Source organism: Cavia porcellus, unplaced genomic scaffold (assembly GCF_034190915.1).
Source record: "Cavia porcellus strain 051 isolate PalLab524CR breed Dunkin Hartley unplaced genomic scaffold, mCavPor4.1 scaffold_14, whole genome shotgun sequence".
Lineage (NCBI taxonomy): Eukaryota > Metazoa > Chordata > Mammalia > Rodentia > Caviidae > Cavia > Cavia porcellus.
The window spans coordinates 75,887,180-75,913,103 of record NW_026947497.1 but is presented as its reverse complement, the minus strand read 5'-3'; the positions used below and the strand labels follow the sequence as shown (position 1 = coordinate 75,913,103).

Genomic DNA, 25,924 nt, shown 5'->3' with positions numbered 1-25,924 from the left:
CTTCTAGTCCTCAAGATTATCAGGAATACATGCTAATATACAAAGGATAAGGCACAGATACATTACTGGTTTGCAGTTTAATAAGCTTCCAGTTACTCTCCCTACACAAATAGTGAGAAAGAGTATATGATACATTTTTTGTTCACAACGTTTCTTCAGCGTTCACAGAACTTATGAATGACCGTCAAGTCAAACAACTAAACTATTGCCATTTGCTTGTTATACACAGCTCTTACTCTTAAAATGTCAGATACACATGGTCTATACCAGCAACTTCTATACTACGCCAAGTTTGGTTATGAGGGTTCTAAGAAAGAGTTAGTACACTTAAGCACTTAACCTTGAACAAACGACTAATGGGGCTGTTGTGTGAGGACTAAATGATACATACACAGCACTGAGAATAACAATATGCAAGCACATTGTTAAGTGCTCAGTACATTAATGTCAGCTACAGCTATGTATTTAATGTAGTATAACATGAAACATACTAAGCCAGGTATGGCAGAACACATCTATAGTCCCAGCTTCACAGGAGTCTGGGTTTCAGGACACACAAAGTCTTTCAACAAAATCTGATGAACTTGTAAGCTGGCAAACATCCATGCAACAGAAGTGTGGAACACACCAAGTCCCCTAGGACAGAAACACCTGCATTTAAGACTCTTCCAGACAATGTCCTTATCCTGTGCACCTCTCCATCTGGCTGTTCATCTGTATCTGGAAGTATCCTTTGTACTAAACCAGCGTAAGCGTTTCCCTGAGTTCTATGAACCACACTACCAAACTAAAACCAAGAAAGGGGTTAGAAGAACTGTTGCATATACCTGGTCAGTGAGAGGTATAGGTGACAATCTACTATTTGCAACTAGCATCTGAAATGAGTTAATCTTGTGGGGCTGAGCCTGTAATCCATGGGACCCAACGCTATCTCTACTTAATACAGAGGGTTCTGTGTTAAGTGAGAATAGAGAGAAAACACATTGTTCTTTCAATGTGATTTGTGTTTTGGGGAGTAGGCAGAAACACATTTCATCACGAGCTAAAATGTCCCTTCTCCTAAACAAAACATGCTGGGAAATTACATGCTTTCCTGAAAACCGAAAGCACTTTATTCTCTTGATCCCACTTCTCAATGATCAAACAGTCCTAACAGGAAATGATAAAATCTACTCTACTCAAAGCTCATGGCTCCTTAAAATTTATCAGTTTTAAGCAGATTACTGAAAGTAATATAGGCAACAGTCAAGTACTGACTGGACATTGCATTCTGTAAAGAAAAATAAAAAGATATACAAAACCCTTTAGCTGGTTTCTTAGTGTTTACATGACATTTCTCTCATGGAATTTTTATTGTAAGTCTGGCCCAGACATGGAAGACATCCCCAAGTATAGCAGACTTCATATTAATGGAGGGTGAAAATCCCAGAAGCAAGTGAGAAACATTATTCAGTCAATTAACCGGCTACGAGTCATTTATCACTTTCTTTGGGGGGAGGACTCAGTTTCCCCTTTTATGTTCATAGATTCCAAGCTCCAATACAGTATAGACTCAAGAATGTCACATGTATCTACAACTTTACCTACCGCATCTAGGGAGTGGCATGTCACCAAATTGTAATAGGAGCTCAAAAAATGTTCAGTGTTTTTTTTTCTGTTGTTTATTTTGGGTCATGGAGACTGAACTCAAGGCTTCATGTATTCTAAGGCAAGCACTGTATCACCGAGCTATATCGCCAACCCATTTTAAGACAGACTCTCACTACAATGCCCAGGTTGACTTGCAACTTGCTCAACCTGAGTAGCTAGGATTACAGGTGTGTGCCATTACACCCAGCTCTAAGTATGTGTTGAATTAACAAATATCCTTTTCTAACATCTAAACTATAGGGGATTAACAGAACTGAAAACAGTATGAATTAAACTGACTCTCTGAATTAAATACTTCATTTTTGCATTTTAAAAAAAACTTTATAGAATCATTTTGCCAACTCTAACATAAATAAAACACCCAAACATCTAACTTTATTGAGTCAGTTTAACTTTTATTTCAGTCATATTTAAGTAAACAATTTTAATCAAACTCTTTAGACTCAGCTACAGTATTTACACTGTCATTGTAACTATACTTTTGTCTATTTGAACCATTAGACATTAGTTTCATAGAATCTAAGTTGCTATGTCGTTCTTTTTGAACTAAAATGTCACCTTAACATTTATCCCAAACTTCTACTAGCACCATTCACATTACTACAAGGGCCATTTTTTTCCATTTTAACATTGGTGCGTATTTACAATCTCTATACCATGAAATGTATTTATTAACCTTTCAAAAAAAGTTCACACATAATACCTAATACTTGCAGTTTTTATGGTCATATCCAGAAATAATTATGTAATCTATGTTAAATTCTGCATTTATTGCATATTCTACAAACATCTAAACTGGCAGTATCTAGGAACATTTCAAATGCTATTCAAAATAATCTAGAAATCACCATGCAATGTGAGCAACTTTAGGAAGACTCAAATTCTTTTGGGATGGCAATATCACAGTTAACATTCAGACACATAATTAACAGTATTTTAGAATACCAATAATTTTCTATATACATTCAACTATTTCTAACCATGATGAAATAAAGGAAACAAACTGACTTTCCTGCCTTAACTAAAAAGTTGGAACGAATATGAAGCAATGACTTTCAGATATTGGACAAAGGCAGTATACAACAGTGGACTGCTATAAGACAAAACAAATGAGACAAGTCCCGTAACTATACATGAAGTTTCTAGGCTACAGCAAAGGGAGTGTAAAACTAAACAAAGCCCAGTCATCTAAGCCATGGAAACAGAACTGGGAGTTTAGGAAGGCCGAAGTGTCTAAAATTCAAGGCAAGAATATCAGAAGGGGAACGAGGGGCACAGAGAGTGACAGAGATCAGCAGAGCTCCGTAAGTCTTCAATTTTGAAGAAAACGTGAAGCTGGAAAATAATAGGGCCAAAAACAATGAAAAAACTCACAACAGGAAGCCATCAGAGAAAGCACTAAGAGTACTGCCATAGTACTGGAAAAAATTAGCCCTATCCTAAAGGTTACTCAGTCCAACTAAAAATGTTTAAAAGCAAGCTTCCAAGTAACTGCACTGCATCCCAAAACAAAGTTCAAGACTACAAACGCTAAAAATCATGCCTGTCAAATTCACTAAAAATTATCAGACATGTAAAGAAGCAGAAAAATACAACCAAGACAGGACCAAATAAAAAAGAGACCTAGAGATCCAGATTTGACAAATGAAATAATGTACAAAGGTATTTTGAAAGTTACTTTAGTTCAGTCCCATATGTTGAAGAAGATAGGGGAAAATATGATGATATTATTAATGAGATTCAGAAAATGAAAAAGGAAACAAACTGAAAGTCTAGCAATACATTTAAATGTTTAAAATGAAAAATTAACTAAATGGGATTAACACTAGACATTTCAGAAGGAAAGATTAATGAACTTAAGATAGTAACAGAAACTGTAAATGTAACAAAAAATTGAAAAAACTGAATCACATCACTGAGCGTGGGACAAATTAAAGTAAATCATTCTGTATATAACTATATTTAAAGAAATCCATATATGAAAACTTTCGATGTGGGCAAAAACTATAAACCCTTGGGGCTGCAGATTTAGCTCAGTGGCATAAGTGTCTGCCTTCCAAGTGTGTGGTCGTGAGTTCGATCCCCGGTACTGATAAAAAAGAAAAAGACAAAAATAAATAAGTAACTATAAACCCTTAGACCCAAAAATTCAATGAATCCCAAACACCAGAAACATAAAGAAAACTGACAATAGATGGGAATGATAAACACCAAATTAAAGATAGTTTAATTCTGGAGAGACAAGGTAAGAGAATGTGACTGTAGTGAAAAACAAAGTGACTTCAACTATACAGTATTTTAAGGTAGGCAGTTAAGTACATGGATGCTAATAATAGTCACTATACTTTCTGTATGATTGAGATTTTTTTCTAACAGAAGAAAAACTAACAAGGTTGAAAAGCAGAGCGGAGACTATAGCAAACAGAAACAAAAACAAATCAGGTAAGAAAGACCTAAAATAATACTCAATAGGAACGTCTTTTTTTCTGTTTTGCTATGCTGATAATCAATAATAATAAATATGTAACATTTTAACAAACAGAAATAGTCTGCATGTAAGGAATCTAATATTTACTGAGCAACTTCTATGTTAGCCTCTGATCTAAGGTTTACACAAATTATCCATTTCATACTTACAAATAGCACATGAGCTATGTTGTATTATTCCTACCTTACAGATAATAAAGCCAAAAGAAAACAAAAAATTAAGCAATTTGCTTTATGTTATACCAGTGGATAAAACTGAGTTCATGAACCGAGGCACCATTGTATATAACCTAACACATTAATAAACATATAAGAATACAGTAAGCTTTCTGTATACAAGGATTCTGCATGTATGGATCAATCAACCACTGATTTAAAATATTAGGGAAAAATCTGTGTCCATGTTCAACTTGTACAGACTTATAATTATCTAAAAAACACAATGTAACAATTTACAGAGTATTTACATTACGTTAAGTATAAGTAATCTAGAGATGATTAACATATAAGGCAGGATTGTGCAGGTTATATGCAACTATCATGTAACCATATAAGGGACTTGATCATTTATACATTCTGACAACCAATTTCCCATGTATACCTATGGATTATTATTTATACCAAATAATTAAAAGACATCTTAGGTAAAGAATACTTTAAAAGACCAGCTCTCAACATTATGTCTCTCCCTGTACATGTAATTTTTTAAGATATGTCTGCTTATCTGTATAATCAGAAAAAATTTTAAGGTAGATTACTGGAAAAAGGGAACAGTAACTATAGAAAAGTGTCAGAAGTCAAGTTATAGTATGTTGGAAATGAGAAAGAAGGAAAAGAAAAAAGGTAAACTGTTTTTTCAAGTTTAGTAGTAAGAAAAGGAAAATACAGGATCATACTAACAAATGCTTTTTTTTAAATATCTGTTTTTACTTTAATAGACTCCTTGAAGTTAATTACAGGACAAAGGAAACAGAGGCTCAAGAGAAAAAAAGGTTACACATACTGCATGAGGTGAGGATACAATAAGAGTCCATGAAAGAAAAAGATCAACAGCATAAAAGGAACAGTTAATATTATCTGAGATAAATTTCATATAATTTAAAACATTTTTATAAAGTTAGAAACCTCTGCAATAAGCATATACTACTGTAGCAATCAAAACGGTTGGGGTTAAGTTATATAAGATATAATATTAAACATAGTAGTAAGTGCAGATATATAGAGCTATCAAAATTACTTAAATAATGAGTTATTTGACTTTTTTTTTTTTAATCGGTACAGGGGATCGAACTCACAACCACCTGCTTGCAAGGAAGGTTCTTATGCCGCTGAGCTAAATCCCCAGCCCCAAATAGTGAGTTATTGAAAGGTTTAATAATTTAAGACTTGTAAAGGCACATTCTCAACAGATACCACAAAAATCCAGAGAACCATCAAAAATAACTTTCAAAATTTACATTCCAACAAATTAAGAGAATTTGTATGAAATGGTACAGTTTTAAGACACATAATGACCTACCTAAATTGTGCAAAGATGATACACAAAACCTAAATACCAATACAAGCAATGAGAATGAAACAATAATTAAAACTCTGTCAACTAGGAAAAGTCCAAGATCATATGGATTTACAGCTGAATTCTACCAGATCTTTAGAAAAAACTAATGTTCCTCAAACTCTTCCTCAAAAGAACAGCAATGCTCCTAAACTTCTCCACAGAAAGAAAGGGAAGTTATCCTCTTAAACTCAAGTCTATGAAGCCAGTATTATCTGATTCTGAAACCAGATAAGAACTATACAAGTAAGCTACAAACCTGTGTTCCTGAAGGAACACAGATGCAAACCCAGTAAGATCCTCCCTATAGAATTTAACATCATATTACAAAGATCATACATCATAACCAATTTGGTTTTATCTCAGGGATACAAGGATGGTTCAATATATACGTCAATAAATGTAATGCATCTCATCAACAGAATCAAAGATTAAAAACCACACATTCAGCTGAGCATGGCTGCACATTCATATAATCCCATCACTCTGGGAAATTGAGACAGGAGTTGGCACGTTCAAGCCCAGCCTGAGCAATTTAGTGACTTAGCAAGACCCTATCTCAAATTTTAAAATAAAATTTTACAAGGCTGGAGAATGTATCTTAGTGCAAAGCCCTGGGTTCAATCCTTGGTACCAAATAAATAAATCATATGATCATCTCAATGCATGCTGGAAAAGTCTTTAACAAAAGCCAACATCTTTTCAACGATAAAAACCTGTTTTCACTACGTACAGAAAAACCTCACCACAAAATGATAAATGACATATAACACTTACATTCAACATCATATTAAGTCGGAGGAAAAAGCAAAGCATTAACTCTGAAGTCTGGAATTAGACGGGGTCACTGCTCTCCCCATTCCTGTTCCATACAGTACTCAACACTCTAGGTAGACCAATCAGGACAAAAACAACAGGGGGATGAATTGGAAAGAAAAAAGGCAAATCACTCTTTTCTGTAGATGATAGGCTCTTCACACAGAAAACCCCAAAAAATCTACTAGAAGTTTTTTGGATCCGATAAATTCAACAAAGTGACGGGACATAAAAATCAGCACACAAAAATCAATTGATTCTGTATACCAATAACGAACCCAATAAGAATTCAGAAAACAATCTCATTCACAATAGTTTCCAAAAAATTTAATGCTTAGAAATCACCTTACCAAGGAGGTAAAAGATCTCTACATAATGAAAATCACACAACTCTGAAGAAAGAAATTAAAGAGAATATCAGAAATGGAAAGAGATTAGCTGTTCCTGAAGTGAAAGAATATTATTAAAATGCCCATACTATCAAAAGTTACCTACAGATCAATTCAATTCGTACTAAAATGCCAACAACATTCCTCACAGAACTAGAAAAAGTCCTGAATTTCATTTGGAATCAGAAAGACCTAGAATAATGAAAGCATCTGTGAGCAAAAAGCAATGCTGGAGGCATCACAATACCTGATTTCAAGCCACACTATGAAGTTGCTGTAATAAAAACAATGTGATACTAGCACAAAACTAGGTATGTAAACCAACAGAATAGACCAGAAGATGCAAAAACAAACCCAAGCACTTAAAGTTAACTGACTTTTCACAACAGGACCAAAAACATGCTAAAGAAGCCAGTCTAACCAATGGTGCTGGGTAAAACTGGACAGTTACACGCAGAAAACTGAATCTAGATCCCTGTCTCTCATTATCTTGGTTACTTTTCTCTTTGGAATTAAAATACCCAACACTCAGAGTTAAAGCAGGAAAGTTTTATTTAACTCACAATTTGCAGAAGTTTCAGTCCATAATTGGCTGGCTCGAAGGCAGGGTGGCACATGACAGAGGGGCAACAATACATAGCAGAAGACAGCAAAAGCAACCAGAGCACAAAGCACACAAGGGAGGAGCAAGCCTCTTTTCCTCCCTTAAACTGTATGCAAGCTACCTGCCTTACGTAGATGTAGCACTCACACACCACAATCCCAGCACAAGACAATGAATCAATCATAAATTCTAGATTTAGCTGCCTCTGAAAAGCTCACCCCCTATAACTGTATGAGGCTTTGGGGGGACATCCAGACACAAATTGTGACACTCACCCTGTACTAAAATCAAATCAAAACAGAGCAAAAACCTAGACACATGAGTAAAACTAGAAACACTGAAACTGCTGGAACATAACACGGGAAACACTTTAAGCCACAATCACAGGCAGACTTTTTGAACAGGACTTGAAAAGCACAGAAAATAATGTGAAGAATCCACAAATGGAACTACATCAAGTTAAAAACCTTCTGCACAGCAAAGGAAACAGAGGAAAGAGACAACCTCTGAATGGGAGAAATTTTTGCTAGCTACTCTTCTACAGAGGATTAATCGCTATATAAAGAACTGAAAGAAATTAATCTCCCTAAAACAATGTATCCAATAAACAGTGGCACATTAACTAGGAACTTTTCAAAAGAAGTTCAAAAGGCCAAAAAGTGTATTTAAAAAAAAGGTTCAACATCTTCAACCTACAGAAAAATGCAAATTAAAACTAAAACTGAGATTCCATCTTGCCCCAATCAAAACAGCTATCATCAATACAAAAAGAAATGTTGACAAAGATGTGGAGAAAAAGGAATTTTAATAAAATATTTAAAAATAGAAATTAAATCTACAAACATTTTCCAGATAAAAAATTTTTGAGTCATGATAACTGTCATCCATCAAGGTTTCAAACTACTTATATTTTCAGAAAAAATCTGCCAAGGGTATTCTGTCATCTGTGCTAAAACATTACTTCACAGTTTACTAACCTTAGCTCACTCACATTTGAAACACGTATTTTCCCTATTTCTAAAAACCTAGGACTTGATGGACACATCTCATTGCTTCCTTTAAAGTCTACCCATAAACAGGTAGAGTTTTTAAACATTACCAGGCATTTTCCATGTGCTAAGCCCTAAAACATTTTTGACTATACACCTTTCTCACACATTTTCCAAACTAGTAAGATCTGACATTTACCACCTGAAAGTTCTCATTCTTATATTCATTTGAAGTCCTTTGATTATGTCCAGAAAGTATCTTTCAGAAAGTGCAGAAACAAGAGCTACACACGGGCACTCTAGGTAAAAATGATTCATAATTTTATAGAAGCTAAAATCTCCCAATACTGGGAGACGTGGAGACCAAGGCTTTGTACATGCTAGGCATGTGCTCTACCACTCAGATATAGTCCTAGTCCTCCAATATCAATGAAATTCAATGTACTGTTGCTCTTTCTCACTGAAACCTATTTTGAGCCTACAAAACTATTTACTTTACCTTAATAAATTGTAGTCTGGTTGCAGAGTCACCCATTATCTAAACAATCTCCTATAAAAACAGGTAAATTACGAACCCTTTATAATAGATCAGACAATTTAAAAGACAGTAATTAAATGTGCAGGTCAGTGCTCTTGAAGGTGATTCCATAAATGAGTTTTTAAACCTAGGACTAGGTTTAATATAAAAGTGAGTCACCAGCGTGGTGGTGCATGTCTAATCCCAGCACTCAGGAGGCTGAGGCAGGAGGAACATTACAAATTTGAAACCAGCCTGGGCTACAAAGGGAGCTCAAGGCGAGCCCAAACTGCATGACAAGACTCCTGTCTCAAAAAAAGGGGGGAAGGGAATAAATAAATAAATAAATGTGAAATACACATTGTATAACTTAGTCCACACTGTGCTACTATAATAGAACACTTGAGACACAGTAAAAAGAACAGAAATATATTTTTCACAGTCCTTGAGACTAGGAAGGCTAAGATTTAGGTCTGTGGTGACCCATTGGTTAGTCTGGCCAGGGTCTCCCTGTTCATCCTCACACAGCAGAAGGCAGAACTAAAGACTTCCGAAAATCCTTAATCCCATTAACAAGAGAGAAACCAGTATGGCCTAATCATCTCTTAAAGGCTCCCCCTCTTAATACTATCACACTGGCAACACACAAACCACAGCAATAACTGTAGACGTATTTTAACTTCACTTGAAATAGATCAGAGAAATGAACTATCACAAAAGCAATGATATGGCAACTAAAGAAGGGCTGATAGTAAAATTGCCCAAGAGAAATCATTTTTTTTAAAATAAAAGAATAAAGAAAATAAGGATAAACATACAACATTGGATTCTAATTGAAGATAAGCATATAAAGTCATACCAGGATTCTTAAAGAGAAGTATTAACTGGGTGTTAAGAGGTCTGAAATCCAAAGACAGATTTGCCCCAACTAACCAAATAAGCAAGAGTAAGTCATTTCCTTTCAGATCTCAGCTTTCTGATCTTTAAAATTAAGAATAATTAGATATGCTGATTCACCCTGCTCTAGAATTCTCAAGTTATAGGTTACTGAGAAACAACCTTATTATCAAAGTGCTATCTGCTTGCTGCCCACTCCCTCTTTTCCTTATTACTCACCAAGCAGAAGCAGATTTAGTTTTCTGGCACTGCATGGTACTAATAGGAAAGGACTAGAATAAAACCTGAGAAATAGCCTTTCAAATTATTAATGCTTCTCAGGCAGGAAACAAAATGTTTCACATTTCTACTATTCCATATCCAACTCTAGCAATTATACTGCACAATTAAAAAAGTTACTAAGATAGTTACTATATTTTAAAAACATACAGTTTTAACTACAGAAATATCCAGAAATCAATGGTCATCTCAAGGTTTGTTGATCGGTCTCTAATGAGTTTAACAGAATTTTCAAGCCTATGCATGGAGAAGCCTTGGGATAACTAAAGGGCTCAGAACCACAAAATTATATTCTCTTTCTAAGAAACAATGCCAGAATAAAACCATCCTTTCAAAGTACAATTTCCATTTTACTTAGCACACAGATGGAGCCTTATTGAATCATGCAAATTATTTTTAATAGTCCAAAACTAGTATCTCTGACATTACAATATTTTAAAACAAAAGCAACACAGCCAGGTGTGGTGGTACACATTTGTAATCCTAGCACTTGGGAGGCTGAGGCAGAGGATAACCAAGAATTTGAGGCCAGGGCTACACAGTAAGTTCGAGGCCAGCCCAAACTACATAGCAAAACCCTGTCTCAAAAAGCTAACTAAATAACAAAACAGATTCTAAACTTTTTGAAAATACTTTTAACTCCATTTTTTATATTCTACTACAAATTATCTCCACAAAATATCCATTTTAGTAAATTTTGAATACCTAGTAGCCTAGTTTCAGAAATGTTTTTCCTCTTACCTCTACACTAGGACTAAGGCTGCTTGGCAGTGTTTCTGAAGTCACAGTAGTACTTGGAAGGCTAGAAATCTCCCAGGTATTCACAGGTTGAACTGGTTCAGACTGCTTTGAACGATCTATACATTTTGGATTATCCAATAAGGTCACTTCATAAAATTCTTGGATATCTAGAGACAAGAAAAGGAAAAGAAAATTTCAAGAGTATTCATATTTCTAGTTAAACTATGTAATGCTAAGACAATCAAAAACAGAATCGTTAATTAGAAAAAAAAATAAGCCCAATTTTACATGTACTTCAACACTGAATATTTCATTTATTTATGCTACAATCACATCAAAACCTGCAGGGTACAGTGTAAATCATAAGCATGTTACACTTTAAACAGCATGCTGGGTTCAAATTCCAACACTATTACCACTTAGCTACTAAACCTCTGATTAACTTGCTTCTTTTAGTAGATTGTTGCAAGAACTGAGCGTGATAATACTTAAGCTCCTAACAGATGGTAGTCAATATCATTATTATGAATTCTGCAGATACAATTTATTACCATTACCATTACCATTCATTAGTATCTTTATCAGCAATATCCAGGCCAGTAATGTAACTTCAAGTAGTTTTAACTGCCTTTCTAATCGAAGTAAAACATTTTAAAAAGTTCAAATCCAAGAAACAGAACTTTTAGGTATTTGTAAATCTGAGTATTTAAAAAAGAATAAGTTATTTTATAGTATTTTAGAAGCAATCATGACAAAACCCTAAAACAAACTATCACTTTACTTATAAACAGCACTCTAATTTAAAAGATCAAGTTATTGTGCTATTAACTGGAATATGAACTTTGTATATTTACAGTAGTTATTCACACTGCTCAGAAATGCTAAGTGACAGTTATATAATGTTTAGATTCATCCCATGAGTTCTTCATTTTACCGATGCAATTCTGAACTGATTTTTTTATGAAGAGAAATAGTACTTAACTAAAGATGGGAATTATCAGGTATAGAATAATAAACAGTAATTATAAATAACAATTCGACAGAATAACTTCTCACTGAAAACACTTTGGATTACGAGTAACTTGTTCTGCTAGTGTTCCACAAGACAAGTATCTCTAATAAACTTTAACTTGATAAATTTATGAGTCTTGCAATACAAATAGTACCTGATGCTGAATGTCACATGCAAAAAGTTACAGAGGGGGCTGGGGAGGTAGCTCAGTGGTAAAGAGTTCTTGAGTACACAGATCTTGGGTTGAATCCCTAGCACCACCAAAAAATAAAAAAGTTATGGAGGAAAGCTCTGTCAGCAAAGGAGAAAAAGGCAGAGGAATCTCTCATTGCAAATGAGATTAGGGAGATGTGTAAAATGCGGAAAACAGTGCAAAGTTTTACACAAAAGCACCTGAATACGGTTGTAGCAGTGCGACCAATGAATGTTTGACAAAAATGCAATGTCACATTTCCATGAAATTCTCAAAAAGAAACAAAAGCAATTGTCATAGGGTAGATTCCTTGTTAAAGCTGCACAAAAAGAAAAGAGATTCCATTGAGCCAACAAAGAGCATTGATTCTATCAGTGATAGTCAAAGTTGTTCTACACAATACCCTCCTGCCTCCCTCATACCAGTCGCAAGGATTTTCAAAGGTAAGTACAGATTAACTTACTTTTCTTTGTATTTTATTATTTTGTATTCCATTACAGTACTCATTTTTACATGAATACTTTTGGGTTGTGGAACAAATCATCCGAGTTTCCATTATTTATGTTTGTTTGTTTTATCGGTACCGGGGATCAAACTCATGACTGTGAGCTTGCAAAGTGGGCACTTATGCTGCTGAGCTAAATCCCCAGTCCCCCATTATTTATGGAGAATTCTGCTTGATATACATACAAGTGCCATGAATTACAAACATGTTTCTGGAATGAATTATGCTTTAAAATTAAGCATTATGGCTTGTGTCTAAATATCCCCAGAAAGCCTCACATGATCATAGGTGGGGCTTTTTCAGAGGTGGATGGATCTAGAGTACATGATTAATTCACTGTACAATGCTAGGATAAAGAGTGCTAGGACTAAGGGTGTATACTACCTGCCCCAAGTAGCCTGGATAAGATATAAAGGATAGAAACAGTTGTGACTGTCCCTTGGTCCTCCACTGCCTTCTGCCCACCATGAAGTGTTTCTTCGCTGCAATGCCTGTCTGTTGTGCTATTCTGCCTTGTCAATTATGGACTGAAACTGCTACAAACCGTGAGCTAAATAAACTTTTCCTTCTTTAACCTTTGGTGTTGGGTATTTTATCTCAGCAATAAGAAAACTAAGACACCATTAAGGGTTTATTATGGTCTTAATCTAAAATGTCCCAAAAAGTCTGGTTTCAGAGGTGGGCCTTGGTTGGAAGAAATGGGTCACCAACGGGTGACTTGGAAGGGAGTATTCTTGTTGCTGGTTCTGCCTTTTTCTACTTCCTGCTTGCCACAGGACAAGTGCTTTTCCTTTGCCTTGACTTTCTGCCATATCATTTCTGCCGTGAAGTCAACCAACTATGGGCTGGATCCTTTAGAAACCATGAGACAAAAATACCCGTCCTCCTTTAAAGTTGTGGGTGTCCGGCATTTTTTCCCAGCAATGAGAAAGTGACTAACGAGGAGGATAGACTAACATTGTGACAAAGTATTTCTTCAAAATGACATTCCAGATTTCAAAATACTTTTTACCATGTCTTTACTGGGAATGACAGAATCCTTTAAGGTACCCACCTTAAAATTTTAATAAAAGTTATCCCAATAGAAGTCAAAAATAAAATAAAAACAAATGGTAAATCCAACATGCCAAATTCATGCAAACTTCAAGTTACTCTGGTGTGTAGTTCAGGAGAGAAGTGTCCGCTAGTATTCAAGATGCCCTGGGTTTCATTCCCAGCACCACAGCCAAAACTAGATATACAGAGACATTCAAGTTATTCTCAAAAATACTTTTTGAGTTTACTCTGAGCACTTAAGGTAGTCGAACAAAAAATACCAATGGAAAGAGAAGTTGCAGAAAAGGAATAAAGAGGAAGAGGAATTAAATGGTGAGAGATGATACAAAAATTGGAAATTTGAGGGAAAAAAAATCTAAGTAACACTTATAGTTCTTCAATTAAAAATTCTAAAAAAAAGCTGGCACTCCTGGGATCCATCCCCATTACTGAAAAAACAAGAGGGAAGAAAAGAGGCAGGCAGGCAAAAAGACAGAAAAACAAACTTTGAAAGATGCTTATAGTTTAAGATGCTATACAAGTTTAAATAAACATTTATCTTAATTTTCTATTACTAAGCATGAACAGAATTTGGAAAATTAAATCAACCACCTCTCTGTGACAATAAAAATTTCTTGCATGATTTTGGTTTACGTAAGTCAACTAGTAGGCTTCAATATCCACTGCCAATAAGAGCTACTAAGACACATACAACAACAACAACAACAAAAACAAAATATAAAGCAAAACAATGCTTCAAGGTACATCAGTCAGTATTATTTTGTAAGGAATTTTCAAATCTACTGTCCAGTGTATGAGTCCTCCAATAAACCTTTACAAACATTTGACTTCATTTCTAAACTAAAATCTTAACTGTAAAAATGTGAGAAAAAAAAAAAAAGGAATGTATTGCACTACTCAAAAGGATTGCCACTTAACAGAACAGGAGGGATACTACACACATTTGAAGCTCCATATAGTTCACCCAGAGTGGCATATGCTTATTGTTCCAGCACTTTAGAAGGATGAGGCAGAAGATCTCAAGTTCAAGCCCAGCCTGGGCAACTCATGACTCCGTCACAAAATAAAAAGGAGCTGAAGATGCAGTTCAGTGTCAAGGTCCAGAGATCAATCCCCACTACCACAAAGAGAGAAAATGGCTAATTTTTTTTACTACCCTGAAAAATCATTTCCTTTGACAATGATGATACCAAATATGCAGAAAAGACAAAAAATGTAGGAAAGCTAAATATAGTATATGTTAGGGGGAAACAATTAGTGCGCTTTGTTATTTACTCAAATGACTCAAAACTGATGTCCACAAAAACTTGCATGTAAACATTTTTAACAGTTTTATTAATAACTGATAAAACTTGGAAACATTCAAGATATTCATTAGTAGGTGAGCAATAAATTACAGTGCATCCAGACAACAAAGTATTACTTAGCAATAAAAGGACAGAAGTTATTAAGCTGCAAAAAGATATGGGGAGAAATCGTAACAAACACTGCCAAATTAAAGAAGCTGATCTAAAATGGCTCCATACAGTATGACTTCAGAAAAGGCAAAAACTATGGAGACAGTAAAAAGATCTGTAATTTCCAAGAGTTGGGGTCAAGGTGAAGACGAAATAGATGAATTAGTGTAACACAGACAATTTTCAGGGCTGTGAAACTTCCATATGATATGCAAAAGTGGATTCATGAATCAAAACAACAAATGTGAATGTTAAATCTGTCAAAGTACAGCATTAACAAGGAAACCCTAATATGAATCATGAACTTTAGATAATAACAATGAAATTAATAACATATCAATTTAACATATATACCCATACTAACACAAGATGTCAATAGAGATGAGGATGATTCAATTGTACTTAAGTCTAAAACTACTGAAAAAAGTCTTAATTTTAAAAACTTAGAATAAATCTAAATTTTAAAAGTTAAGCAATTTCATACCTTATATCAAAATAATTTCCAAATGTATAAAAATTGAGACTTAAAAAGTAAGTCTTCAAAGAATTTGAATATAGGTGAATATTTTAATCCCAGGGCTAGACTGTAATAACAGGGTATTATAACACTGAGGCTAGTCTTTCCAAATATGACACCAAGAGCAGAAGACACAAAGGAATATAAATCTAACCATACAAGTATCTATGTTTTTTAAATTCAAGTTTAAAAACAAGTGACAGGAAGTTATTTACAACTTATAAAGCAAACAGAATTGATGTGCCTAATACAAATTTTATACCTCTAAGTAAAAGGAAGAATGAAGGAGATGGACTGCAATGACATGAACAGATTATTTACAAAAATAACCAATTGGACTAAAGAAATATATAATAAAACATCAAAATGACTAAAGGTATATACCTCACAAAATCAGAGTAAAAAATATAAAAAGCCAGCCAATACTCATTATTTAAGACATGGTAAATCATTCTTCTACATACTACCTAAAAAAACTGATACAACATTCCTAAAGGAATTAAACAAAACACATTGGAAGTCTTAAAATGTATACACCCTTTGACCAACTAGTTCACTTCTAGGAATTTGACAGAGGAGTAAAATAAGGAATGCTAAATAGATATATTTATATGCAGTATTTATTTCAGAAATATTATGTCTTAAATACTCCTGGGAAAGCATTAATAAAACTAAAGAAAAATATCATATAAACAGTCATTTAAAATGGTACAAACCTACTGATTAATGGAAAGATGTCCAGTAAAAGCAACTATATGGTTCAGAGAAGTCACAATATATAATTTACATAAACTCAAGTACAGTACCACAAAAACTCAGGCAATTCAATCTAACAATCCACCCAAAAGTAAATTCCACAAATAAAAAATGAGACAGGAGCTGGGCACTGAGGCACATAAATTGAACCCCAGGACCCTTATGAGAGAGAACAGTAAACTTGAGGTCAGCCTGAGCAACCTAGTAAGATCATATTTCAAAAACAGCAAAGAATGTTCCATCAGGTAGTGTTAGTTGTCAGGTGCCTCTTGAATTTCTGCTACAATTTACTATATAGAGTTGGTTGTTCAATGATGTGCTGTCACTACAAGAGGTCACTTAAACACAAACCAACTACATCAGATGCTTAGCTGAAAAAACAATGACTCTACTAAAGAAAAAAATCAATTGTGTACTAATTAATGACTGACAAATTCCTGAAAGATTTGCCAGGATCATTTTTTTTTTAAATCTTTTTATCAGTACTGGGGATCAAACTGACGACCAGCCTGCTTGCAAGGCAGGTGCTTATGCCGCTGAGCTAAATCCGCAGCCCCATTGCCAGGATCATTTTAATCAGCTATAGTTTTTCAATTTATACAGTGATTTTAAATATCACTTTTTGTGTAAGAAATAGTATGCTTTACTTGTGTAGGAAGTTTGTTTTGCAATACAAAAGTTATTTTGTATACACACAAAATAACTTTCTAGGATACTCATTCTGTAGATAAAGAGGTTATCACTGCTGTGAGAAAGTTTTGCTTATGTTATTTTATATACAGTATAGTTATCTGATCTTAATCTTTTATGTATGCATTATCTTTACAATACATTCCATTTTGGAAAGCTACTGAGAAGGCAAGTAGAGGGCTGAATAATACTGAAGTATGACTCTGCCAATTCAGAGGAAAGAAAGCTGTATCAGTTGATTCATTACAATTAAGTACAATGATTTCATACACCAAAATGTAGTACAATAGTCAAATGTACTCAAGCACAGACATTTAGCTTCCTTCTAAAGCAACATGCATTTTAAAAGCCACTTTAAACCCTCAAACAAAAGAAACATCATATAAAATTACACTATGTATTATACACAATATGAAAGCTGGGAATATAGCTCAATGGCACAGTGCCTGCCTGGTTTAAGTGTGAAATCCTGAGTTTGATTCCTGGTATAAAACAAACAAACACAAAAAATGTGTTTCTTTGTACTAGAAGCAAGCAAGATGTCAAACTTATACACAAAAATAAATTATTTCAGGAGCCAGACAAGGTGGTGCATAGCTGTAACCCCAGTGCTCTGGAAACTGAGACAGGAGATCTCAAGTTCAAGGCCAGCCCAAACTACATAATGAGTTCAAGACTAGTCTAACCACATAGTGAGACCCTGCCTCAAAAACATCAGAAATAAATAATTTCAACAATTTATAGACACTTTTTCAACTAAAAGTCATAGGATTCACATGAATATACTTCTTAAAACCAAGTGGGTACCAAAAAGAACCAAAGCATTTCTGAGAAATGGCTGATTTTAGGCTGGGGCAGCATAGGTATAATACAAACCTTAAGTATCCTGTTATGCCACAAATTAATTAAGTACCTAAAAACTGATGGAGTAGGTTACAAAGCCACAAAAGCAAGTTTGAGAAGTGCCCACTAGCTAAATGAGACAATCTGAATAAAATGATAAAGGATGATAACAAATGACAAACTAATGAAAGAAACAAACCTGCAATTACACTACAAATACTCCAAGAAGGAGAACTTCTGATCATAGTAAAATACCAAATGTTAATTGGAAAGTGAAGAATAGTGCTGGTGAAAGAAAACTCACTTTTCAACAACCACAGAAAAAACTACTTCAAGCATCAACAACAGATGCTAAATCTAGGTGGAAATTGCTAAAAAGCAAGATATGTATATGGCTTTATTTCTGTATACGATATAAGTGTCCCCCTATATAACACTTGTAAGATCCAAGAAGGAAAATGACTGGAGTAATTGGACATATAATTAGTTGATCAAAATTAACATTACCAAAGATGAACAGATGACATATGTGTCAGTGTACAAAGAACCATAAGGTGAGAAACAAAACAAGATCAGAAGGGATCTGTATTCTTAAAAAATGTATCATAAAAGGCAAAACATGGAAACATTCCAAGATTAAAGAACCATAAGAGACAAGACAACTAAATATAATACCTGGTCTTAGTCTGGATCCTGTGCTTCAGAAATATTTGACCCTACATATGTAAAAATTTAGAAGAAATATAAATGCATTTACAACTCTGTGACTCCACGGTTCTAACTATAACTCAAACAACTTCAACACAAAATGCTGCTTCAGAACTGCAGTAAAACTATTAGCAAACAAATAATTAAATCTAATTAAATCAAAACCACTGGGTGAAAAGTTAATAAAATTCTCCTTTGAGTTCATAAAATTTTAGCCAACAGTTTATACTGTCATTTTCCTCATTCAAACTTTATCTTCAAAGTTGTATGCCAGGCGAGGTGGGCACATCCTGTCAACGCAGAAGCCTGAAACAGGAGAATGGCCATGAGTTTGAAGCCAACCTGAACTACAAAGTAAGTTCAAGGCCAGCCTGAATTGTAGAGCAAGACTTTGTCTCAAAAAAAGTCATTAGCCATATACTAAATGTAACATCAATTTAATTAGCAAAAAGAAATAAAAATAAGCTAAGTTGACATTTTACCAATATACCTGGAAGTCTTCAACTCTTGATTAGTAAGTATATACACTTCTCAAACTGTGTAAATCCATCAATATAAAGTTAATTCATCATTATAAACATTCTCCTTCAAGTGACAATTGTTTAAAAAGAGATCACTGACCCTAAAAAGCAATAGCCATCTTAAATATGCTCATTAATAGTGTTATTACAAAAATATTCAACTTTGAAAATAATGACAAAGAAGATTCTAACAGTTGAAAAGGATATGCTTTGCATTCAGATTAAATTCAATTTGTAGCCAACTGATTTAGTATCTGAGAGTCAATGGACAAAATTGGTCACTTCTCAGTACTGTCTTCTATAAAATGGTATGGCCAGGTGTGGTGCATGCCTGTAATTTCAGCAACTCAGGAGGCTGAGGCAAGAGGATTGCCGGGCTACAAAGTGAATTCAAGGCCACCCTAAACTGTACAGCAAAACCCTGTCTTACAAAAAGAAAAAAATCTTTAAATATATAAAATGGTATGACCACCTCATTGGATGAACATACATTTCATAGACTTCTGGTGAGTTGTATTAGCACATAGAAAGTACTCAATAAATGTTTGCCATTATTACTTTTTATATATACTTTAAAAAGAGTCACTCTCACACTAATATGCCTATTGTCAGAAAAACATTTAAAAAAAAAAAAGAAAAACATTTTAAGTAAAAAAAATGATAACAGAGATGTGAAGAAATTGAAACTTTACAGACTTTTGGTAGAATTGTAAAATAAGACAATCACTATGGAAAACACGTAGTGGTTCCTCAAAAAATTACCACTATAACTGTCATGTGATCTCACAATTCCACTTCTGGCTAAATAGCTAAAAGAAATGAAAGCAAGCTCTCAAATGTCAACACACTGTCCAGGTCAGGTACTACATGTCTAATACCAACACACAGGAAGCTGAGGCAGGAGAATTGCTGTGAGTTTGAGGCCAGCCTATGCTACACAGTGAGTTCAAGGCCAGCCTCAACTACACAGCAAGACCCTGTCAAAAAAAAAAAAAAAAAAAAAAGACAAAAAGAAATTTTAGCAAACTGATATTCACTGCAGCACTATTCTTAACAGCAAAGGGGCAACAGTAATACAAATGTCCATCAATGAATGTATAAAATGTGGCACATATATACATATTATACAACAGAACATTATTCAGCCTTAGAAGGAGAAAAAAGTCCTGTCATATGAGGTCTTGGTGCTAAGTGAAATAAGCCAACTAAGAGGGAGGCAAATACTGCATAATTTCATTGAGATGCAGTATTTCTATCATCGACAAATGCATAGAAACAGAAATTAAAATGGTGGCTGGAAGGAAGGAGTATTGTATAATAGATACAGAGTTTTTCAGGTTGTAGATGTTCTGGAGATCTGTTTAACATCAAGATTAATACACTTGAATTATACAATTCAATTAACACTTGAATTATACAATTCAAAATGCTTAATACAGTAAAGCAGTCACATTTCTTAAGCCAAATAACGCCACATAAAGACCTAGTAATGTCTTTTTTCATATTTATAAGACCAGCAAAACTACTGAGCTAATAAAGTAGTAATATAAAAATTCACAGTGGATACTATAATTACCTATCTTAATTCTGAAATGTCTGTTAAACTAAAACACTGCATTAAAATAAGTTTGCAAGGAAGCAAGCAACAAAACAGAAAAGCCATCAAAAAATGAAAAGGCTCAGCGGCATAAGCACCTGCCTTGCAAGTGTGTGGTTGTGAGTTCGATTCCTGGTACCAATAAAAAAGAGAAAGACAAAAAAAAGGCAACCTACAGACCAGAAAAAAAATATTTGAAAGCCACATATCTAATAAAGAATATACAAAACTTTACAAAGAACTCTTACAAATCAAGAGCAAAAATACAGTCCAATTTAAAAATGGGCAAATGACTTTGGAGATGTTTCTTCAAAGAAGACAGAAAATGGCCAAAAGACCTATGAAAAGCATTCAACATTACTAATCATCAGGAAAATGCAAATTAAAACCACTGTGAGATACCAACTAATACCTGTAAAGATGGCCATCATCAAAAACAAGAGATAATACATTTCAGCAAAAGTGAAGAGAAAAGGAAATCCTGGTACACAACTGGTGGAGAATTAGGTGGATATGGACATAGGGAAAACAGTATAGTGGTTTCTAAAGAAATTACAACTAGAACTACCATGCAATCCAACAATCTTGTTTCTAAGTATATTTTGTACCCAAAGGAGATGAAATCAGAGCTTGTGAAGACTGTTCACTGCAGCATTATTCACAATAGTGCAGAAATGGAAACAACCTAAATGCTGATCAACAAACTAATGAATTAAGAAAACATGGTATGTACACACATATGGACCCACACATACACACATTTTGGTGTTAAAACGAAGAGATTTATTTGCTACAACATGGATGGACATTATGCTAAGTAAAATAAACCAAACACAGAAAGAAAAATACTACAGAATATTTAAGAAAAAAAAAAGATAATGTTTCATTCACAGAGACAGTGAGGCAGAGTGAGAGAAAATGGTGAGACAGTCAAAGAATTTAAAAAAAAAAGACACAGAATAGCAAATATGTAGGATAAAAAATGTAAATTTCTAATGACATTTCTACTTCATCATGGTAACTAAAGTTAACAACGTTGTATTGTTTTAGGGATTCTTGTTAGATAGCTTTTAGTTGTCACAAAATAAATTTATGTGAGATGGTTGATGTTAATCTGCTTTACTATAGTAAACACTTATCTATATGTATCTCCTAAGAATCACTGTATAATTCTCATCTGTACACATTAAATTTTATTTTTAAAAATCAACTTTTTAAAAAAAGCATGCTATGTATTGCAGATAAAATATGCAAATCATATGACTCTTTATTCCAGTCTCTAAAGCCAGACTGATCTTGAGCCCAGAATCCTGGTCACAAGGAAAGCAGATGTGTTCCCTAATCCCACAAGAAATAACTGCAGGGCTCTAGACTAGTATGAAATCTCTAAGGGTCATCTAGGAACCTAGACAGACACCCTAGATTCAGAAAGGGCCTGAAACTGCTATGGAACTGAACGTCTGGGCTCAAATGTAATAAAGTCAGGTCCAGTGTACTTTAGTCACACAATTTTCAAATAACAGTATACAAAATATAAATACAAAATCAAATATATTAAGTCTTCAAATTGCTCCTACCTAACTCAGAGAGTAAAATTAGGCAAGGTATATCTCCCACTTATATAAAAATAAATCAATAGGTATGTCTGAGGAATAAGTATTAAACAGATAGGCAGTTCATACATTTTTTTAGGAAGGCTTTTAAATATTTAACTCTAAGGAGACTCAACAGCGAATAAAACTTTACTGTTTTCAATAATTTTTAAATCTTTCACTCATCATTTAAGAATACTACCAAGCATTAGAGACAGAACAATAATTTATTTCATTAAACAATGATTTATTTCATTAATTATCAATTATAAATTGAATCATTATTTTGTCTTTAAGAATACAAAAAAGCCAATTAAAAATGATATACCATTAATAAAATGCATCCCAAATTCAGAGCTATTAATTTATTTAAAAACTGGTGTCAGAGAACAGATGTAATGCAGTATGTATGAGTTCAAGTCTCTGAATAATCCCAAAATCTAATCTACACATCAACTACAGAGGAGAGTAAAATTATTTCTATAATACCAGATTCCCAAAACACTGCCAAGCCTTCATGAAAACAGTCAATACAAACTACCAGTTCAAAGAATAACCAATGTTAAGGCAAATACAAATACACTCAGCATCCCAAACAAATAACTAGATAATTCACTATAATTTAAGTAAATGAATTCAAAACTATAGAAGTCAAGAACTTAACCACCGCTGGAATCCCAAAAATCAGGAGGCTGAGGCAAGAGGAATTCAAGGCCAGCCTGAATTACTCAATGAGGCTCTGTTTCAAAAACAAAACAAGGGGCTGGGGATTTAGCTCAGTGGCTTAAGCGCCTGCCTGGCAAGCTTGAGGTCATGAGTTTGATCCCCGGCACAAAAAAAAAAAAAAACCTAAACACTAAATGACTTTCTAAATAACTTAGGTGATCAGAAGCAATGTATCCTTTTAGTCCAACAGTACACAGGCACTACCTCAGAAGTCTGAGTACCACCTACCAAGGGTAAAAAAAAAAACACAGGTAATCCTAGACAGTATATACTATGGATCAGTGGACTAATTTTTAATTTAAGGCAATTTACAGATTTAAAATACCTTATGATACTGTTTCAAAAACAATGCAAAGGGCTAAGCAAAAAGAAAAAAAAACATCATATGGGCCTAAAAAATTGCAGAGAAGCAAATATAAGCGAATGCATTTATTCAGTACTATCAACAATTACAGTATAAAAAGACAAACACCTCTATTAAATGTACTTACTTCAAGTTCCTAAATCCTATTACTTTTCCTACACCAAAATCTGATACATCTTATAAAACATTGAAATATAACTAAATATAAGTATCAGAGTAAATTCACAACCAACAAAGGTTGGTTGTGACAAACAAGACACACAGGACAAAGATACACAGATACAAACTTAATTAGAAATCTACCAATATCCAATTATGCATTAAGAATAAACATTCAAAGTAGGCAATGCAGAATATGTAAGAACTGCCCATACACATAGTAAATCATCTCCAATCGAAGGAAAATGGATAAATTTAGTTACACTAATCACTTATGTCAAGGCTGATCCACATAGTAAGACTGCAGTTTAGTTAAGTATGTATGTAAATGAGGACTGAAAATGTTGAAGGGTTATGTACTGCAAAAAAGTACTAACCATCAATATTTCAAAGTCCATATTAATGTTAAGTATAAAGATTTTGCAGTGTATCCAGTGGCCTTCTTAAAAATCTTTAATTCTAAAGTTCAGTAGACTGCATCAACTTATCAGTAAGTTACTTGGCAGGTATAACTTTAGTCTTCAAATTACTCTAACAATAGACACAAATACAGCACTGCTGCTTGAAAGTTACTAAAGAAATAAAGCAAGGAACCATATATTTCTGTTTTTAAAAGTTATATCATCAATAATTATTTAAAATTTCATTTTTAAAACTTAAAAGAACATTTTTCAGTAGCCTGCAAACTTTTCAAGGCACCTGGAGAAAAGGACCAGTAACAGACCACTTGTTTCAGCTATCAGGGATTGTATACAAAATACATTTTCTTTTTTAAAAGGTTATAGCTACCTTTAAAAGAAAAATGTTTAACAATCCATTGTTTTATTTCACTATCTACATTCTAAAGGTAAAAAAATGGCCTACAAATGTTAAATGACTTGTATAATATTCAATTACTGGCACCATCTATAACTGAATTCAGGAGTACTGACTACTTGTCCAATTCTCTTTTATAGCAGTACACCACCTTAAATTTAAGTTACAGTTAAAAATAAACTGCTTCAACTTTCTTACATGTAGCATGAATTTAGACAAGATCATCTCTCAGATCATTTTCTGAGTCTCAAATTCTTACTTTACAAATGGCAAATTTAGTAGAGGCTTGTCCATATGAAGGGAATGAATGAATGAATGTTCTTAAACATAGGGGAACCCTTCAACATTTTCAAGGACCCCAAAAAAATACAACCACAGAAACAAGCTGGCATTATATCAGTTAATACCTATGCATCCTGAAACATTTCTACAATTTCCCCATCTTTTAACAGCAAGTGTAGGATATTAAGAACAGTAATTTTAAGCTATGCAACGATGTTCATGAAGACCACTAAAATAATCATACTGAAAGGTTTTGTTTGTGGTTATTTGATATTTTAAAGAGGACACTAACCAAGCTATAAAAAAATACAATTCATTGAAGATGTTCAAGTTATTGAGTTCCTGACAGAGAACTAAACACATCCTTCTCTTTAAGTTTAAAATAACTGAACCTGGCAAAGCACAAGGTCCTGAGTTTGATCCCTGGTACCAAAAACATAAATTAATTAAATCACTGAATTCAGACAAGCATTATGTCTACAACACAAGTGACCACAAATAAAGTTCTCACCTATTAAAGCCTGAAAGAGGTTGCTCTGAAATATGTTAATAACCCGTTCTATAGAACTTCTGAGCTGTCTATCTTCAGTTTGGCTTAGTTTAGAACGATACTCTTCCAAAAGGTGCAACGCTCTCTGGGTATCTGAGAAGAAAAGAGGACTCTAGTAAAAAGTGTGTATATTTACAACAAAGTATTATGTTACTGCAAATGATACTATAAGACATCTAAACAATTCCCAAATCCTCCAGGTTAACTGCTGTCACTATGGTCACTATACTTATTCCCCAGAATGATCAAAAAATTTTTTTAAATATATTACGGTAGAAAAAGGCAGGTAAGCAGTTTGTGATAAATGTAGACTAATAGTTTACAATAGTAAAAAAAAAAATTTGATCAAAGTATTAGCAATCTAGTTTCAGATTATCTGATAGGCAAACCAAATTATCTACAATGTCATAATCCAATTTTAAGCGTTTCACATTACTTCTTAGTAGCCCAGCTGCTGACAAGTGTTTAGCAAAAATGACAAAGTGAAACACCAATACACCAATTCAGTTTTTAAAGAGACATGGGAGAGGGGACTGTTTCTCAAAGCCACTGGAGATGTCATCATGAAAGTAAGTTTAACACACACACTTAGGTGTTTGCATCTTCCCAACCACTGTGTGGCTTAGACGTCGTCCTAAGCAGTAAAGGGAGGACCT

At 33.9% G+C, this 25,924-nt stretch overlaps 1 protein-coding gene across 13 annotated transcripts in view; it reads right to left on the bottom strand.

Annotated features, from left to right (window-relative positions):
* The window catches only part of Dlg1 (discs large MAGUK scaffold protein 1), a 199,246-nt gene that overhangs the window by 172,600 nt on the left and 722 nt on the right, over nucleotides 1-25,924 (bottom strand). For all 13 annotated transcript variants that reach the window (XM_063224295.1, XM_063224293.1, XM_063224291.1 and 10 more), the window contains 2 exons: nucleotides 25,230-25,361; nucleotides 10,925-11,091 (listed from right to left, as the gene is read on the bottom strand). In XM_063224295.1, the coding sequence (XP_063080365.1) occupies nucleotides 10,925-11,091; nucleotides 25,230-25,361 (299 nt within the window). The remainder of the gene's footprint in view (nucleotides 1-10,924; nucleotides 11,092-25,229; nucleotides 25,362-25,924) is intronic.